Here is a 16,920-nt window from a genome sequence, read left to right on the forward strand (position 1 = left end):
TTCAAAAGATGGAAGCCCTAAGAAGGAAAAAAATTTTTCCAGCTTTTCTTTAAATTATTTGTTTCTCAACCAAGATTTATGCCTAGTTGAAGCTAAAAATGACTCTATACTTCTGTCACACAATGTTCTGATATTAGGCCAAGGGTGACAAAATAAACTCTTGTCATTGAGGTAATACTTAATTTTGTGCACTAGTGCATCTATGTTGAGTTCTACAATAAGTCAATATGCCTGCAATGGATAGTGTGGAGATTCCACAGATATTTCCTAATGCCAATGTTTCCTTTCATTTTTCAGAAAAATGCTTCAGAGCCAGAGAATTCCATGATGTATGTAGAACCTCTTTAGTTTGCTCTTAAACCTCAACGGACTTTTGGGCTTAACTTGTAGGTATCTGAGCTCATCATTAATCAGCTTTAAGGAAACAAGAAGATGCACCTAAGGGATCCAAAAATATTGTCAGGTACCAACGTTCTGTACGTGTCTCTCACTGAAATAATTCTTCCTGTTTATATATATACATACATAAATATATACATAAAATCACTCTAGATTCTTGTTCAAAAACATTTAACTATCCCATGTGGTTCCTATCATCTACTCATTGTAAACTGGTATAATTAAAAAGAAACAGCAACTGAAAAAAGGAATCCAATTATTACCAATGATTTGTTTTATGATATTGCAAGGGCTATTCTTGAAAATATGTACTTGTTTAGAAAGTGGCAATATTTCATAAATTAGACAATATAAATATATAATTGGTACATTTATTTTTCTAACTTAACACTTTAAAACAAAACATGATGCTTGAAAGGCAAAATTATATTCACGAATCATTATAAAAATGACAAACATACCAATATTCTTTCAATCAGCATATCATAATACTGTTCAGCAAGCTGAGGTCGACAAAGGACAAATCGACCTAGTAATTCTACTGCTGCTTCTCGGACACTAGTCGAATTATCCATCAATCGTCCATGAACACCTCGTTGCATATCAAGCTAAAGAAAAATGAAGAGAAAAAAACAATTTATACCTAAATAGAGTGAATATTCCAATTCGAGTAGAAAAGAAAGAATCATTTTTGCTCTTTACCCTTGCTAGAATACTGGGGTCTACAGCAACAACCTCAGACAAACACTTCATGGCTTTTGTTCGAACAGCAATTGCATTTTCACCAAGAACTCGTAGGATCTGCCAAGCAAACATTGACATTTTTGTAAATTTTAGAATACATAAAATTTAATTAAAAATAGCATGAAAACATGCAAAAGAAAACAAATCTATTATTTACCTCTCTTTAATCTGTATATAAATGAGTAAAGGATCTTTCCTAATGATTCAAAGTTTAACTTAAAGATCAGTACAGGTGTTAAGCGTATAGTCCATACTTTGGAGCCTTTCGTTTATCCAATTAAACCTGTTTTTTAATTGTTATGCTTCATTTGCAGAACCTGTAGCCCCACTAAAACCTTGCTATGTGTAACTTGAATCAAAGATATTTAGTATCATTCAAATCATAATTTGGTAGTTGAATGTTTTGTATTTTATTACTTTATTTTTTGGGATGGAGTCTCGCTCTGTCGCCCAGGCTGGAGTGCAGTGGCGCAATCTCGGCTCCCTGCAACCTCCATCTCCCGGGTTCAAGCGATTCTCCTGCCTCAGCCTCCTGAGTAGCTGGGACTACAGGCACATGCCACCATGGCAGCTAATTTTTTGTATTTTTAGTAGAGACGGGGTTTCACTGTGTTAGCCAGGATGGTCTTGATCTCCTGACCTCGTAATCTGCCTGCCTTGGCTTCCCAAAGTGCTGGGATTTAGTTGAATGTTTTTATAATGTCACTTACTCTACTGATACTGTATGTGTGTGCATTCATACAAATATATATTTGTAAAACAAGAATATGTAAAAGGGATGTAGAACAAGGACTTTTTTTTTTTGAGATGGAGTTTCCCTCTTGTTGCCCAGGCTGGAGTGCAATGGCACGATCTTGGCTCATTGCAACTTCCACCTCCCAGGTTCAAGCGATTCTCCGGCCTCAGCCTCCCGAGTAGCTGGGATTACAGGTGTGTGCCACCACGCCCTGCTAATTTTTGTATTTTTAGTAGAGACGGGGTTTCACCATGTTGGTCAGGCTGGTCTCGAACTCTTGACCTCAGGTGATCCACCTGCCTTGGCTTCCCAAAGTGTTGGGATTACAGGCGTGAGCCACTACACCCGGCCGGAGAACCTAAAAACAAATACTACATCTATGATCTTTTAAGTATCTGTACTCAACAATGAATTATATTATATACTGCTCACAAGCATCCAGAATCAGAAAAATCAATATCACTGTATAAGGAATTCTTATCCAGTTTACCTGTGTCAAATAAATATCAAAGCTCTGGGCAAACGGCCTCATGGAGGCCAAGTATCGAACAATCAAGCAAGCATCATCATAGTCCACAGTATCAGAGTTCATCCTGCAACAAAAAGTCATTAAAAATTTATTTTTCTTTTTTTGTAACTTAGGGAAATAGATATCAAGGAGATAAATGTAAACTGTTTTCTCTTTGGATCTTACTTTAATGTGCTAAACTGAGAAGGTGTGGTTTTGATAATGCTTCTAAGAAACTTTTTTCGGTTTTCAGCTCGATGCATAATTTGGCCAGTTGTCTCAATTTCCTTTGCATGATGTGTTCCTTCAGATGATTCTTCATCTTTTTGTGATTTCATTGCTTTTTCTGTTTCCAGAGTTGTGTCTCGAAACCACTGGGCTATATAGAATTTACGAGAAAACTGGAAAGAAATTAGACAGACTTGAGCTTGATGAAATTAGCAACAAGATTTCCAAGTTAATAAAGTTAGAGTGCTCACATTACAGGAATACAAATATTAAAGTTTACTTTAAAACAACTTCCACGTGATAAAAACAGATTTTAAGAAAGCCAGAAAATATAGAATATCCTAAATGTTAGAAAACTTATTATTTTACTATGTTCCAATACTTAATGAAGTCAAGATAATTTGATAAACACAACTGTATTAAATATAGAATACTATTATCAACTACTTAATCAAGGACAATATCATGACAAAGTTAAACAGATGATGGGTCAACTAGGAAAGTTTAAAACAAATTGATAAAATGCTGAAGGTAGAAGACTTCATCTGTTTTCAAATTTTGCCTTAGTTCTCCAAGAAACACACAAGACAATTGTCACTGAAATAGTTTAACACTGAGACACACCTGTAAATCTGTTCCTTTGAATACAAACTGAAAACCTACAGTATTTGGCTGAAGAGCTTAGTAGTATCCCATTTCTTTCAATTGCATATCCCACCAGTTAAAAAATAAAATAAAATATCTCTATGTATAATGTTCTCAAATAATAGTTTATAAATTTTGTACATGAACCTCTCATACTAATATTTTGGTTACGTTGTGTAACATACATGAAATAGAAGTAAAATTATATTTAAAAATATACATATAAAAATCCAATAGTTTATTTTTACAGGCTTATAGATCATCTCATGTACCACTCGGCCCATACTCACTCTGAGAACCAATGACCTAGCCTAGTCTCAAAGATCACTTACGGAGAGACTTCCAAATATTTCTCTTGTCACACAATTTTAGTACAGTACAGTATCTGTAACCAGAATTCCATATAAGACAAATCAACCCAAAGCATTCTTTTCTGTTTAGATTATCAAGTATCCCTTTGTTTTGAAAATCAATATTCCAAACAACTTAAGTTTTCCTCTTCATCATGCTACCTCCCAATTTTCTTAAACCCAATTTAAATAAACATGTAGTATCTCCAAAACAGGGGAAAAGAATCCTACCACTAGGGAAGGATCAGTCTCAGTGTTTTCATCCAAGTAATCAAGCAATGCTTTTTGTAATTGTTGGATTTCATCTTCCCCTCCTGAAACCTATAGAATAAACCAAATAAGAACAAAAAAGATATTACTGGTGTGCTTTAATAAATCATCTAATTGTAAACACAAATCTGAAAGAAAAACTGATATTAAAAATGAAAATACAACCACAGTAACTAAAAGGAAAAAACAGAAAAATATTATTTCCGAAAAATATTATATATTGATAGCTGAAGTTTGCCTTTTTTGTTTTACTTTTTTTGAGATGGAGTTTCACTCTGTCGCCCAGGCTGGAGTCCAGTGGCACTATCTCGGCTCACTGCAATCTTTGCCTCCTGGGTTCAAGCAATTCTCCTGCCTCAGCCTCTCTAGTAGCTGGGACTATAGGCATGGTCCACCATGCCTGGCTAATTTTTGTATTTTTAGTAGAGACAGGGTTTCACCATGTTGGCTAAGCTGATCTCGAACTCCTGACCTCAAATAATCCACCCTTCTGAGATTACATGTGTAAGCCACTGCACCCGGCCATTATTTTTATGAACCATATGTCATTTTTTAAAAAAAGAGCTCATAGGTAGTTGACATAAAAATGATCAGAAAAATGTGTTAAATCTTCAGAGGTAGGAAGAATTTCCTTTTGGAAATATGTGTTGAGAGCCATAAAAATTTACAAATGATCCTTCCCCTTGAGCTGCACAATGTATAATCAACATAGCCATACATGGCAATAAGAGGTTCCAGGCCCACTTTAAGAAATACAGAAAGTCATCCAGTAACTAGATCTTGGTTTCTACATTACAATTCACCAACAAAAGGAACCAAGATTCCTAGGAGAAACAACTGATCCCAGGGCAGGGGTAGGGAAGGTAAAAGATCTGCCTGAAATACCTTTTTGTTCTAGAAAGCCCTCAAATTATGATGGGAATATATCAAAATGATATAAAAGCCAGCTTCAAAGGGTTCTCATTGATCAAATCTAGGATGATTTGAGCATTAAAATAATGATGGCAACAAATTATAATTTACCAGAGTAGGTATTGTATTACATCAGATGTTAATATTGTATTAATGATAATTTTTTGCTTTTGATAATTGTACTATAGATATTTAAGTGAGAGCTCTTGTTTGCAGAAATATACACTAAGCAGTGGCTCCCAAGTTTCAGCATTCATTCATTCATTAGAATCACCTGGAGGGCTTGTTAAACCAAGAGTTTTTGATTCAGTAGGTCCAGGGAGGGTCCTAAGAATTTGTACTTTTGTTAGAAATGTACTTGTTAGTTCCCAGATGATTTCAATGTTGGTGTTACTTGTCAAGGGGATCATACTTGGAAAATCACTGCATTAGAGAATTCAGGGGTAATGAGGGAATCATGTCTGCAACTTAACTTCAAGTGGTTCGAAACAAAATTAAAAAAAAATGCATATACAGACACACATACATCTATATTTTGAAAGATGAGAAAGGAAATTTTGTAAATTGTCAATAATTGAGGAATTTGCAAGAAGCTTTTATGGGAGTTCTTTGTACTATTCCTACAATTTTTCTCTAAGGTTGAAATTATTTCAAAACACGAACTATAGCTAAAAAAAAATTAGAGGCATTTCTACCAACATGGATATGATTATGAGCATAAAAAAGGACTAGAAAAAAATGAAAACAGAAGTTGTATATAGTAGGATTAGAAATCATTTCTTCACCAGTTTTCTCAAGTAACTTTATTACTACCACTTCATCCACATTAAAAAAAAAAAAGCAATAAAACACTTTTTCCCCCAAGATGAAAACTCTCTAATGTAATAAAGTATAAAAAAGCTCTCCTCACACCTCCTTGGTATGAGAAGATACATAACATTCAAAAGTACAAAACAATCTTATTGGGTATGCTAAATCACCATTCAGTAAATTAAAAACTTAAATAAAATTTATGTTAAATCAAATATTAAACAGCATTATACATTATTAAGAGTACTTCACAAAAAGAAAGTAAATGATTTATATGAACCATTCAGAAGTCCCTGTTAGACTAAATAATTCATTCTCGGGTCTTAAAATTTCTCACTGGGGCTTTGAAAAGCCCACTTTTAGAAGTAAAAATCTTATTTTGAATCCACACAAAATGAAATGCAAAACTAATGTAAGGACATGCAAAGAAAATAACTATTATTCATTCCCATAATTTTAATCTTTTATCTTAGTACCTGTTTTAAAATGCGTTCTATAGATCCTTGATCCATTTTGCTCGTAACAGCATCTTTTCTTAGCCGTGCAGCAACAGTTCCAAGGTAATCAAGAGACGCCACTCTTAAAGCCATCTCTGTTGACTTGTTACTGAACTGATGAACCTAAATATCAAAAGTTTTTGATTGAATAGATTTATAACAATATATTTTAAATAGCAATTTATCATATAAATTCCCAATCTAAATTGTATAATTTAAAATTTAAACTTTTTTTTTTCCTGTGATATTGTCCCATAAAGTCATTTTTGCCTTTTGATTTTCTGGAATCTGAACATTTTCATGTGACTAAAAAATTACAGATTAAACTTCCTTAAGAACAACACAACTCATTAAATATGCAGGCTCAACTGTATTATTTGCACAAAATGTGGTATTACTGAGTAAGAATTTCTTAGGGTGGAATTCTGATGCCTATGAAAAGTTATTATAGTTTCCGAATAATATTAACATATTTTCCCATTCACAAAAAGGTCCCAGAAGCTTTGTAACAATGTGTATTGTGCAAGTTCAAATGTAGTTTAAAAATAGAGTCACAACATTTCTTTGCATTTACCTACTGCGTTACATGACGACTACAAAATGCCATACATTTGTAGAAATACTCTTAAAGATGATAAGGAGTCTATATTAATCATTTTCTTGCTTTGAAATGAGTAACTTACGACTCAGTGTTGAGATGCTTTTAACAATATAACATTTCCAAAAAAAAAAAAATTGTTAAAGCACTGTTATCTTATGTAATGAAATGAAAGCACCAAACTTCACAACATTTGAAAATTTTCTACAAGGTACTGACAATATTGTGTACAGTTATGCACATGCAAAAAGAGATGCAATGTTCATATTTCCTTACACATTTTTAAAGAATTCATCATCTGTGAATCAGAGTACATCCTCATTATGTTGTCTTCTAGTAATCTAATAATCTTTAAATGCTATACTCTTACCAACAGTCTCCCTAACAAACTAAGGAGTAGTTCAGCAGCTGGCCATTCAGGCTTATTGACTGTTGAAAGAAGGTCTTGAACAAAATTTTCAAACAGTGGTCTGTAATCTTCTTCACCTTGCTTACTACCACATCTGTTCAAAGACAAATAATGAAAAGGATGTCAATTTAGGTGACACATGTCAGTCATCTGTCTACCAACATGATTGAAATTGTTAGCTAAGTTTTCTTTTTTCTATGTTTAGTAACAAAATATATAAATGTACATTAAATAAAATATGGTTTAAAATGAGTCTATTTCACAAACTCCACTTTCTCCTTAATTATAGGGAATTCATTTATTAAGCAATACTAATACTACTTTCTTGCAAGTGAAACACATTTAAAAAAATGATCACTGTTTTTCTACCTAAAAGATCACCATAAATTCTTTATTTTTTTGAGATGGAGTCTCACCCTGTCACCCAGGCTGGAGTGCAGTGGCATGATCTTGGCTTACGGCAACCCTCCACCTCCCGGGTTCCAGCGATTCTCCTGCCTCAGCCTCTCAAGTAGCTGGGACTACAGGCGTGCACCACCATGCCTGGCTAATTTTTGTATTTTTAGTAGAGACGGGGTTTCACCACGCTGGTCAGGCTGGTCTCGAACTGACCTTGTAATCCACCTGCCTTGGTCTTCCAAAGTGCTGGGATTACAGGTGTGAGCCACCACACCTGGCCAAGGTCATCATAAATTCTTATGGAGGCTGGGCTGGGCGCAGTGGCTCACGCCTGTAATCCCAGCACTTTGGGAGGTCAGGGCAGGCAGATCACCAGAGGTTGGGAGTTCGAGACCAGCCTGACCAACACGGGGAAACCCCGTCTCTACTGAAAATACAAAAATTAGCTGGCCATGGTGGTGCATGCCTGTAATCCCGGCTACTTGGGAGGCTGAGGCAGGAGAATCGCTTGAAGCTGGGAGGCGGAGGTTGCAGTTAGCTGAGATCGCGCCATTGCACTCCAGCCTGGGCAACAAGAGCGAAACTCTGTCTCATTAAAAAAAAAAAAAATTCGTATGGAGGCTAAATAACATCTCTTCACAAACTTTCCTATTCAGGTACAATAGGATAATTCTCCAAAATTTACTGAAGACAAATTACAGAATTTCAATCTGGTACTTTAATTTCTGGAGTCTAACATATAAGCAAATTCACAAAATTTTAGATTTTTTTCCCCCGTGTAGTCCCATCCCAATTTTAGATTTTTAATACTCCAATTGCCTCATTTTAAAGATCAAGAAACCAAGTGTCAGGAAGATGTATTCAAGGTTCAGATTATGGCAGGAAATTGGATTCATCTTTTTAAAAAAATGAACTATTCTCTATACTGTGGAAAAGAAAAACCAGATTTATATTAATTTTACTCACTTTTTAAGGAAGATGGAGAGGAAGTTTTGGGCTGTTCGCATAGCTGTTTCATAAGAGTTAGTAATGACAACATCCTGGTCAATCTAGAATGAAAAAAATGAGTTTATAAAGATACAAGAAATAATAAGTTAGCCCTGTTGCTATTGTCATGTTATTACTGAAGAGGGGTAATATATTTAAATACTAAAATGCTTAAACTATTACATTATATATAATAAGAGAAGCCAAAATTAGCACACTAAGCATATTTTAAAACTTTATAGAAACAAATAAAAATACAGATAGAGTGTTATTAAAATAATGTAAGAGTAACATATGTGGTTAACAAATTTAATATCAATAGTTGTTTATCATAATCCTGGTCAGAACAGAAAGAAATGGATTGAAAATAAAAAAAGAATTTAGAAAAAATATGTCAACCTCAAAGTTTAAGAAACATATAATCTATACAATCAAAAAAAAAAATTCAAAGCCTTCATCAGAAATTTAAAGATTAAGATATAAACAGTCAATTCACAGTTATAAAAATACAACAGACAAATAACTATAGGAAAAGGGGCTCAAGCTCACTAATAACCAGGAAAATGCAAAATAAGATGGGTATTTCTCAATGACCATAATTTTAAGTAAGAAGTAGGGCTATAAACTGAAACACCACTTTAGTAAGCAAATTGACAACTTCCAGTAAATTTAATGCATGTATACTATCTTAATTTTACTTCTAAGTGTATCTAGAGAAACTTTTGCTTTAAGTTGTGATTCTATGATATGGTGTTTTTAACTCAAGTAAAAAACAATCTAGTATGAGTTGTATGTATTAAAAGCGATGTTGAGTGAAAAAATTAGCTGTAAATATGTCACTGTCCTTTACGTAAAAATGAAATAACTGTATATCAAATTTACATAAAAATAATTAAAAGAAAGAAATAAACATATTCATGATACTTGTCACCAATGGTTAGGAAAGGAAGACTAGAGACAAACAATGGGATTGGGATGGGAGAAATAAAGAGGATCTGAACTTTTCAGAGAGTGTTTGACTTTCTTTCTTTCATTCATTCATTTTTAGACAGGTTCTCAGTCTGTCATCCAGGCCAGGGTGCAGTGGCACAATCTCGGCTCACTGAGTCTCGATCTCTCAAGGTTCAATCGACCCTCCTGTTTCAGCCTCCTGAGTAGCTGGGATGACAGGTGCACAACACCATGACCAGCTAATTTGTGTATTTTTTGTAGAGACAGAGTTTTGTCATGTTGCCCAACTGGTCTTGAACTCCTGGCCTCAAGCAATCTGCCCACCTTGACCTCGCAAAGTGCTGGGATTATGGGCATGAGCCAAAGTGCCTGTCCAGTTATTAATAATTATTACATATTTATTATTATTCCCAAAAAGATACACACATATGCTTGGCTCTAACAGTAGATAAACAAAATTATTTGTTTCTCTTAAACTTTTGTTGAGATAAAAGTATACACTTGGAAAAATTCTAAACATCTCCAAAAGCTATAAAACCAAACGCAAATCGTCGGCATGAGCTACCTATTAGGGAGGGAATAAACTCATTTTCCACATGAATTTAATGTTAATTATAATCCTATGTTATGTATTTATATATGGGTTTAGTACCCCTAATCTGAAAATATGAAATGCAAAATGCCCTAATGAATATTTCCTTTGAATATCATTTTGGTACTCAAAAAGTTTCAGATTTTAGAGCATTTCCGATTTTAGATTTTTGGATCAGGGATACTCAACATGCATATATATTACATATTGTATTATTCACTTTCACATTTAATATCTCACTGACCCTTACAACCTGGTATAGCAGTTTTGATAAGTATTATCACCTCCATTTTACAGCTGAAGAATAAACTCAGAAAGATTAAAATGATTTATATGTTTTATGACTGATAGATACAACAGAATCAGAACTCAACTCTTCCAACACCATGTCTAGTGCTCTAAAAGGACCTTAAAGCCCAGCCATGAACCTCTAATTAAGAACATCAGCTTTGGCCAGGCGCAGTGGCTCCCACCTGAAACCCCAGCACTTTGGGAGGCTGAGGAGGGTGGATCATGAATTCGAGACCAGCCTGACCAACATGGCGAAACCCCATCTCTACTAAAAATACATAAATTAGCCGGGCGTGGTGGTGCGTGCCTGTAATCCCAGCTACTCAGCAGGCTGAGGCAGGAGAATCACTTGAACCCGGGAGGTGGAGGTTGCAGTGAGCCGAGATCGCGCCACTGCACTCCAGCCTGGGTGACAGAGCGAGACTCCGTCTCAAAAAAAAGAAAAAAAAAAAAAAGAACTTCAGTTTTATAAGAATGACAGAGAATATAGGTATTTCCTTCAATAAAAGTACAGTTGTAAAACCTTTAATAGATTCCTTACTTTTTTATTTGAATCTTCTTCTGCATTAGAGTCCTTCTCTGATGATGGTAAGTGTACCACACACTGAATAAGTTGTAAAACCAGTGCTGTAACCATCTGAATATACATAGGTTCTCCATCCATATCACTACTGTTTAACCTTTAATGAAGAAAAAAAATTTGTATGGAGTATCAAGATAATCTCATTTAAATGTCGTCTATTGTCTGAAAGTTTCACGATACTGTGTTTGCCAATATTTCTAGGCATGATCTTAGTGCTTATAGTGTTCTTATGTGTAATTATTTGTTGTAAGTTAGCAAAAACATCAAGTAAATGCCTATGCATGCTGAGATAATTAAAATAGTCAAAGGAAAAATACAGTATTTAATACAAATTTGTATGCTTTACATACATTGCAGATAAAAATTCATACTACTACTAAACATTTCTCAAAATGATTTTGAAAATGATAAAAGTCTTCAAAGTTTCCAAATGCCCATATATTTTGCTATTCATCTGCTGAATCTGTTATTCATTTGGTATTAAAATCTGCTACACAGCTCTTGATCATCTGTGCTAGTGTTGGTAGCACAGATTATAAAAAATCAATTTCCACATCTTTTGTTCTATAGATATTGTAAAAAATCTAAGGATTCTTTTATGTGTTGATAGTTTTTCTTCATAGTTTTTCTTCAGGTTTAACAGACAATAAATGTTTATCAGTATACAATTAGTCCAAAAAATGATTAAGATAAAATAATTATTTTAGAGAAGAAAGAAGCCTTCAAAGCAATCTTAAAAACAATCCTATATGCCACGTCAACACTTTTAATCACTCAGGAATATTAAGATAATTCCGGTGATTATCTATGATGGCAAAGACAATAATGCTGACCATAGCAGTGGGTAACATTCCTTATTAACAGTGTGCTTAGTGATTAAAGAGCATTTAATCCCCATGTTTATTCTCCATACTGCCATTAGAGTAATCTTTCTGTTTTTTATTTTTTTTTGAGACACAAAAATCTTATAAAATCCTCTTTGAACTGATCTGATTATTTTGAGCCATATTTCCAACAGGATCAACAAGATCTTCTCACTGACTAGTGGTTCGTATTAAGGAATGATTTTGCTCTCCAGTGCCTGGAAATAATTTTGGTTGTCACAACTGGAAGGAGGAAGGGTGTCTATTGGTATCTAATGGGTAGAGGTCAGGGATGCCGCTGAGCATGCTATATTGCACTAGACAGCTATGCATAACAAAGTGTTATATGGCCTAAAATGTCAACAGTGCCAAGACTGAAAAACCCTGCCACAGATCTTTACCTTTGAGAATCAGTGAAGTTTTCTAAGCCCCCTAAATATGCCATGTTATTTCACACATCTATTTTTCATGCTGTTCTGATGTAACTGCCTAGTTTTTAATTATTAAAATATAAATCAGACAGAAATGAAGAATAAATGTATGACGGTTCAATATAATGGTGGTTCTTCATTAAACTTGACCTCTGTTATAATTAATTACCTGAAGTTCCTTAAACTCCTCTTGCTGGTTGGTAATCTTGCAAGTGAAGTAAAAATTTCTTCCAAAATTAACTGCCTATGTTTTTCATATCTTGAGAATACCTGTTTAGTAATTATAAGATTCCAAGTTAAACTTATAATAGAAAACAAACCAAAAAATAATATCATGTGATTAAAAAAATTACCTGCCATTTAGAATGAAAATGTTTTCAGTATCTAAGGTAAGCTGCTCTATTTTCCTATCATTAATTATAACATTCTTATAGAAGTCAAAGAGTACACTAGTTTCATTTAAAGGACTATGAAATCTTGGCTATAGGCAGTCAGACAAGAATTTAAATGATTTTAAACCATTCTAACTTTATTATAAATATCAAGGAATTATTAGCTGAAATATTTGCAAATATTTGGAAGTGTTTTAAATGTGACAAAAACAGAATAACCCAACAAATTAACCAAACAGAAAAATAAATCCTCAATTAATAAAGTCTAATAAGACTTAGTAAAATAGTCCTTAGATTGAAATGAATGTACTGAAAACCAGGTATCTTCATTATTTTTTGGAAATTTGGATTAAATGACATCAATATTGTTTTATTTGTGGGGTAACTAAAAATACAAATTGATTATACTTACTGCAGTGACTAACTTGATGGCACACAACTGTAGTTCACTGACATTTTCCACAAAAAATGGTGTTATTCCCATAGATGAAACCTGTTTAAAAAAGAAGAGTAAGTAGTATACACCTTTAGTTGATTTCAGTAACATTCTATCTTACTAAATCCCAATACATTCATAAGCTTACTGGAAAACACTAAGAAAGCATTTTTTCTTTTCCCCACCTAATCAGCATCTATTCTTTTCTCTGTTTCCCTTCATCCTCAAAGCACGTTAGCATATACAACAGGTACATTGTATTATAGCTATCAGTCCTCTAATCTCTACTTTTTGAGTTTACAAATGTCACAGGAATATAAAGAAATAACAAACATTTAATATCTGCATGAAAATATAACCCATCTTTCAAAGAATTTAGAGTTTGGAATTTACACTACATTTGTCTGTCTCCTGATAAAATGTCTTTTTAAAACTCCTGAAGTTTTATTTCTTCGATTTAGATATAACATACTCTTAACAGGAAAAATTCTTGATAATATAGTGCTGGTCTTATTACTGAGTGAGCTAGGTTATACTGGACTTAATCATTTAGTTTAGAAATATACAAAATGCTTACCAAAAAAACTTACCTGAAGAATTGTTGTGTCTGTAAGAAGTTGTATCTCTAGCAATTCTGATAAGCTGCTAACAATGTCACAAACTTTGTTATAAAGCATTACTATTACTCTCTGCTTATGGGTAGAACATTTAGCCCGTTTTGCTTTTGAACTTAACAAGCCTCCTAAAATGAAACAAATTCAAGATAAGGAAAACATCAACTTTTAATAATTTTTAATAAACAGTACTCAAACTGTTTTTTGAATTAAGAGAACACAATTTTCTAGCTACAGAACCTGGAAGATAAAGCTTTTTATTTATTAAAATAGAAAATTACTCTCTAGAGATATTCTATTAGAAACATTCTTGCATCAGATAATCTTCAGCAGCTATTAAATCCCTGTATCTAAAATATTATTTTATCTTGATTTCTACTTTTCTCCATTGGAGCAGGATAGTAAGATTATATTTCCCTTTAAATTAATTTGCAGTTATACAATAGATCGTCAAGTTCATTATTCAGGAACTATACTTAGGTATGACCTTACTCCCTTCAAATGTATACATTTCATTGCTCATTTATAAAGGTTAAGAACAAGAGAAGGTGTATTTATCTTGAATCAATCCATTTTGTAGACAACTGCTATTTTGGGTAAAATTAGGGCAAAGTGATAAATGCAACCAGAAGGTAGTATTTTCTGAGATTTTCCCTGACAAGTAGAAATAACTTCTATTATATATAAATGTTCCTAAAGAAATTATAATTGAACAAGTACTATATTCTAGTCAAATCCATAATCAAAATCAGTGTTTATTACAAGTTATATGATTCAAAAATTTTGGTGCCATTTTAAGTCCTATTTTGACTCATCTAACATGGCAAAAATTTACAATAATTTTGATATTATACGAACTAACCTCCATGAGGATCTAATCTGTAAACAGGATCATACTGAGGATAAAGTGTATTCTGCAAATGAAATTTAGTGTACTGTATAACTCTTTCAATTACATCCTCAATGTACACAGCTTTTGGCATGTTAGGGGATGTCATAATGTTGATAGTTGTAAGACAAGCATCCGCTGATTTTGTAACTCTCTCCATAATAAGGTCTCTCCATAACCTTTCTTCTTCTTCAGTATCGTTATTCTGTAAAACAGTATTGTTAATGAAATGGAAATAAACACATTTATAGGTTTAAAATATACATTAAAATTATGATTTGATTTTCACTGGTGGAAAAGTGTTATGATGTGTGTTAATTCTTTTAAGAATATCCAGAATGAGGTACAAATACTGATACTACTTTGAGCACGATTTGTGTTTCAATGTTTTCAAATGTGATATACTCTACCTCATTTCACCACTAGATGACACCCTACTGACAAAGTTATAATTATCTTTATCCTTTGTGTGCTTTATCCGAATCTAAGATTTAGCTTATGACTTTAACTGTATATAAATTAATTTTGTGTTTTGGGTATAAACATTATGATAGTTTAAAGACTTTATAAATTGTGCTTGCTGCTGTGATAACAAAGCAAAAATTAATGACCAAGGGTAAAATCTTACTTAGTACTAAAATTGACAATCATTCCTAACACCTGTTTTTCGACAACACAGTTTCTGAAACTGAGATTAAAAAGTAGTAATATGCAGACTAATGAAGACTTTTTTTAAACGGATAATTTAAGAACTGACAGAAGACTTTATTTTAATTTACACATCAGCAACTTGACATTGCAAATTAGGAGTAATCTCACTGTTAAAGTAAAAATCCTTCTATCACATCTTTAGTTATGAAATATAAACTATATTACAGGACTACTTCCAATTCAAAGCTTATACCCTAGGAAAACGAACAAAAACACGATATATAATATGTAAAGCAGACAGGGCTTTCTGTTCAGTAATGCCTAAAACCTCACAAAGGAAAGACAAAGTAGCTTGTCTTTGATGCGAACATTGCTGTTTGTTTGGAAGAGTCAGTTAACGAGGCTCATGATTCATGCCAAACGTTAAGGCTATCCACAACATATTAAATACTGTTACGGTTTTTAGGGATGAAAGTAATTTCCTTAAGACTGAGTCAGCCAGCTCTCCAGAACTCTAGATTTCTGATGATGATTATCACAATTTCTTGGTGAAGTATTTAAGTAACTTGTAGACTAACAATGGAGTAGATTGTTACTTTAGGTTTCTCTAAGCCTTTGTTTCTGTGATGCAAAAAGTAAAGAAAGGGCACTTAAAAATACAAATATATTTAATAATCCAGAAAACAACCACCTGAGATTATTTTTCTACATATTTTATTCCAGAAGTGTCCAATCTTTTGGCTTCCCTGGGCCACAGTGGAAGAAGAATTGTCTGGGACTACATATAAAATACACTAACAATTACGATAGCTGATGAGCGTAAAAAGAAATTGCAAAAAATCCTCATGTTTCAAGAAAGTTTACGAATTTGTGTTGGGCTGCATTCAAATCTGTCCTGGGCCACATGGGCCAGTGGGCCACAGGTTGGACAAGCTTGTTTTATTCCATGTAGATCCCCTAGCAATCCTGTGGCTTTTGTAAACACCAAGAGCATTTCCCTCATAAGATAAAATAAAATCTAGTGCTTGTATATTAAATATATATACTACATATGTATACATGAGAAGTATATATATCAAAAGTGTTCAAAATGGTTATTGCTGGATTAGAATATAGCTTTTTTGGTGCTTTCTGTGTTTTGGAAATTTTCTACAATAAATATGTTACTTTTATAATCAGGCTTTTAAAAATAAAGAAAATTTGGCCAGGTGTAGTGCCTCACATCTGTGGTCCCAGAGCTTTGGGAGGACAAGGCAGGAGGATTGTTTGTTGCCAGCAGTTTGAGATCAGTCTGAGGAACAGAGTGAGCGCTTGGCTCTACAAAACATTTTAAATAATTGGCCAGGCATTGTGGTGCATGCCTGTAGTTCCGGCAGCTTGGGAGGCTGAGGTGGGAGGATCACCTGAGCCCAGTAGTTCCAGACTACAATGAGCTATGACTGTAGCACTGCACTCCAGCCCAGGGGACAGAGCAAGACCCTGGCTCTATCAGGGGAGAAAAAAAAAAAAGGAGAGAAAGAAAATTTATCAACTCAGAACTTACTAAATGCCTATAAGCATTAGTGTTTGCATTCATTAATGTCAGAGATATCAAGATCAATTTGAATGCACATATAATTTATAGTCTACTACAATGCTAGGAAGGCAAATCCCAGGAAATTTGCTTCACTCAATTAATAAACCATTGCAACCATGTTGCTACTGCTTTTGATATAAGCATATTAAAATATAGTAA

The 16,920-nt window shown here is 33.6% G+C and overlaps 1 protein-coding gene across 3 annotated transcripts in view; it reads right to left on the reverse strand.

Moving 5' to 3' along the window:
• Positions 1 to 16,920, reverse strand: part of NIPBL (NIPBL cohesin loading factor) — a 187,341-nt gene that overhangs the window by 42,239 nt on the left and 128,182 nt on the right. For all 3 annotated transcript variants that reach the window (XM_003806649.5, XM_008956019.4, XM_063604507.1), the window contains 13 exons: positions 14,508 to 14,739; positions 13,622 to 13,773; positions 13,008 to 13,088; positions 12,373 to 12,473; positions 10,868 to 11,006; positions 8,472 to 8,554; positions 7,068 to 7,200; positions 6,079 to 6,222; positions 3,842 to 3,931; positions 2,574 to 2,788; positions 2,370 to 2,472; positions 1,102 to 1,200; positions 861 to 1,007 (listed from right to left, as the gene is read on the reverse strand). In XM_003806649.5, the coding sequence (XP_003806697.1) occupies positions 861 to 1,007; positions 1,102 to 1,200; positions 2,370 to 2,472; positions 2,574 to 2,788; positions 3,842 to 3,931; positions 6,079 to 6,222; positions 7,068 to 7,200; positions 8,472 to 8,554; positions 10,868 to 11,006; positions 12,373 to 12,473; positions 13,008 to 13,088; positions 13,622 to 13,773; positions 14,508 to 14,739 (1,719 nt within the window). The remainder of the gene's footprint in view (positions 1 to 860; positions 1,008 to 1,101; positions 1,201 to 2,369; positions 2,473 to 2,573; positions 2,789 to 3,841; positions 3,932 to 6,078; positions 6,223 to 7,067; positions 7,201 to 8,471; positions 8,555 to 10,867; positions 11,007 to 12,372; positions 12,474 to 13,007; positions 13,089 to 13,621; positions 13,774 to 14,507; positions 14,740 to 16,920) is intronic.

This window comes from Pan paniscus, chromosome 4, assembly GCF_029289425.2.
Source record: "Pan paniscus chromosome 4, NHGRI_mPanPan1-v2.0_pri, whole genome shotgun sequence".
Taxonomy (NCBI): Eukaryota; Metazoa; Chordata; class Mammalia; order Primates; family Hominidae; genus Pan; species Pan paniscus.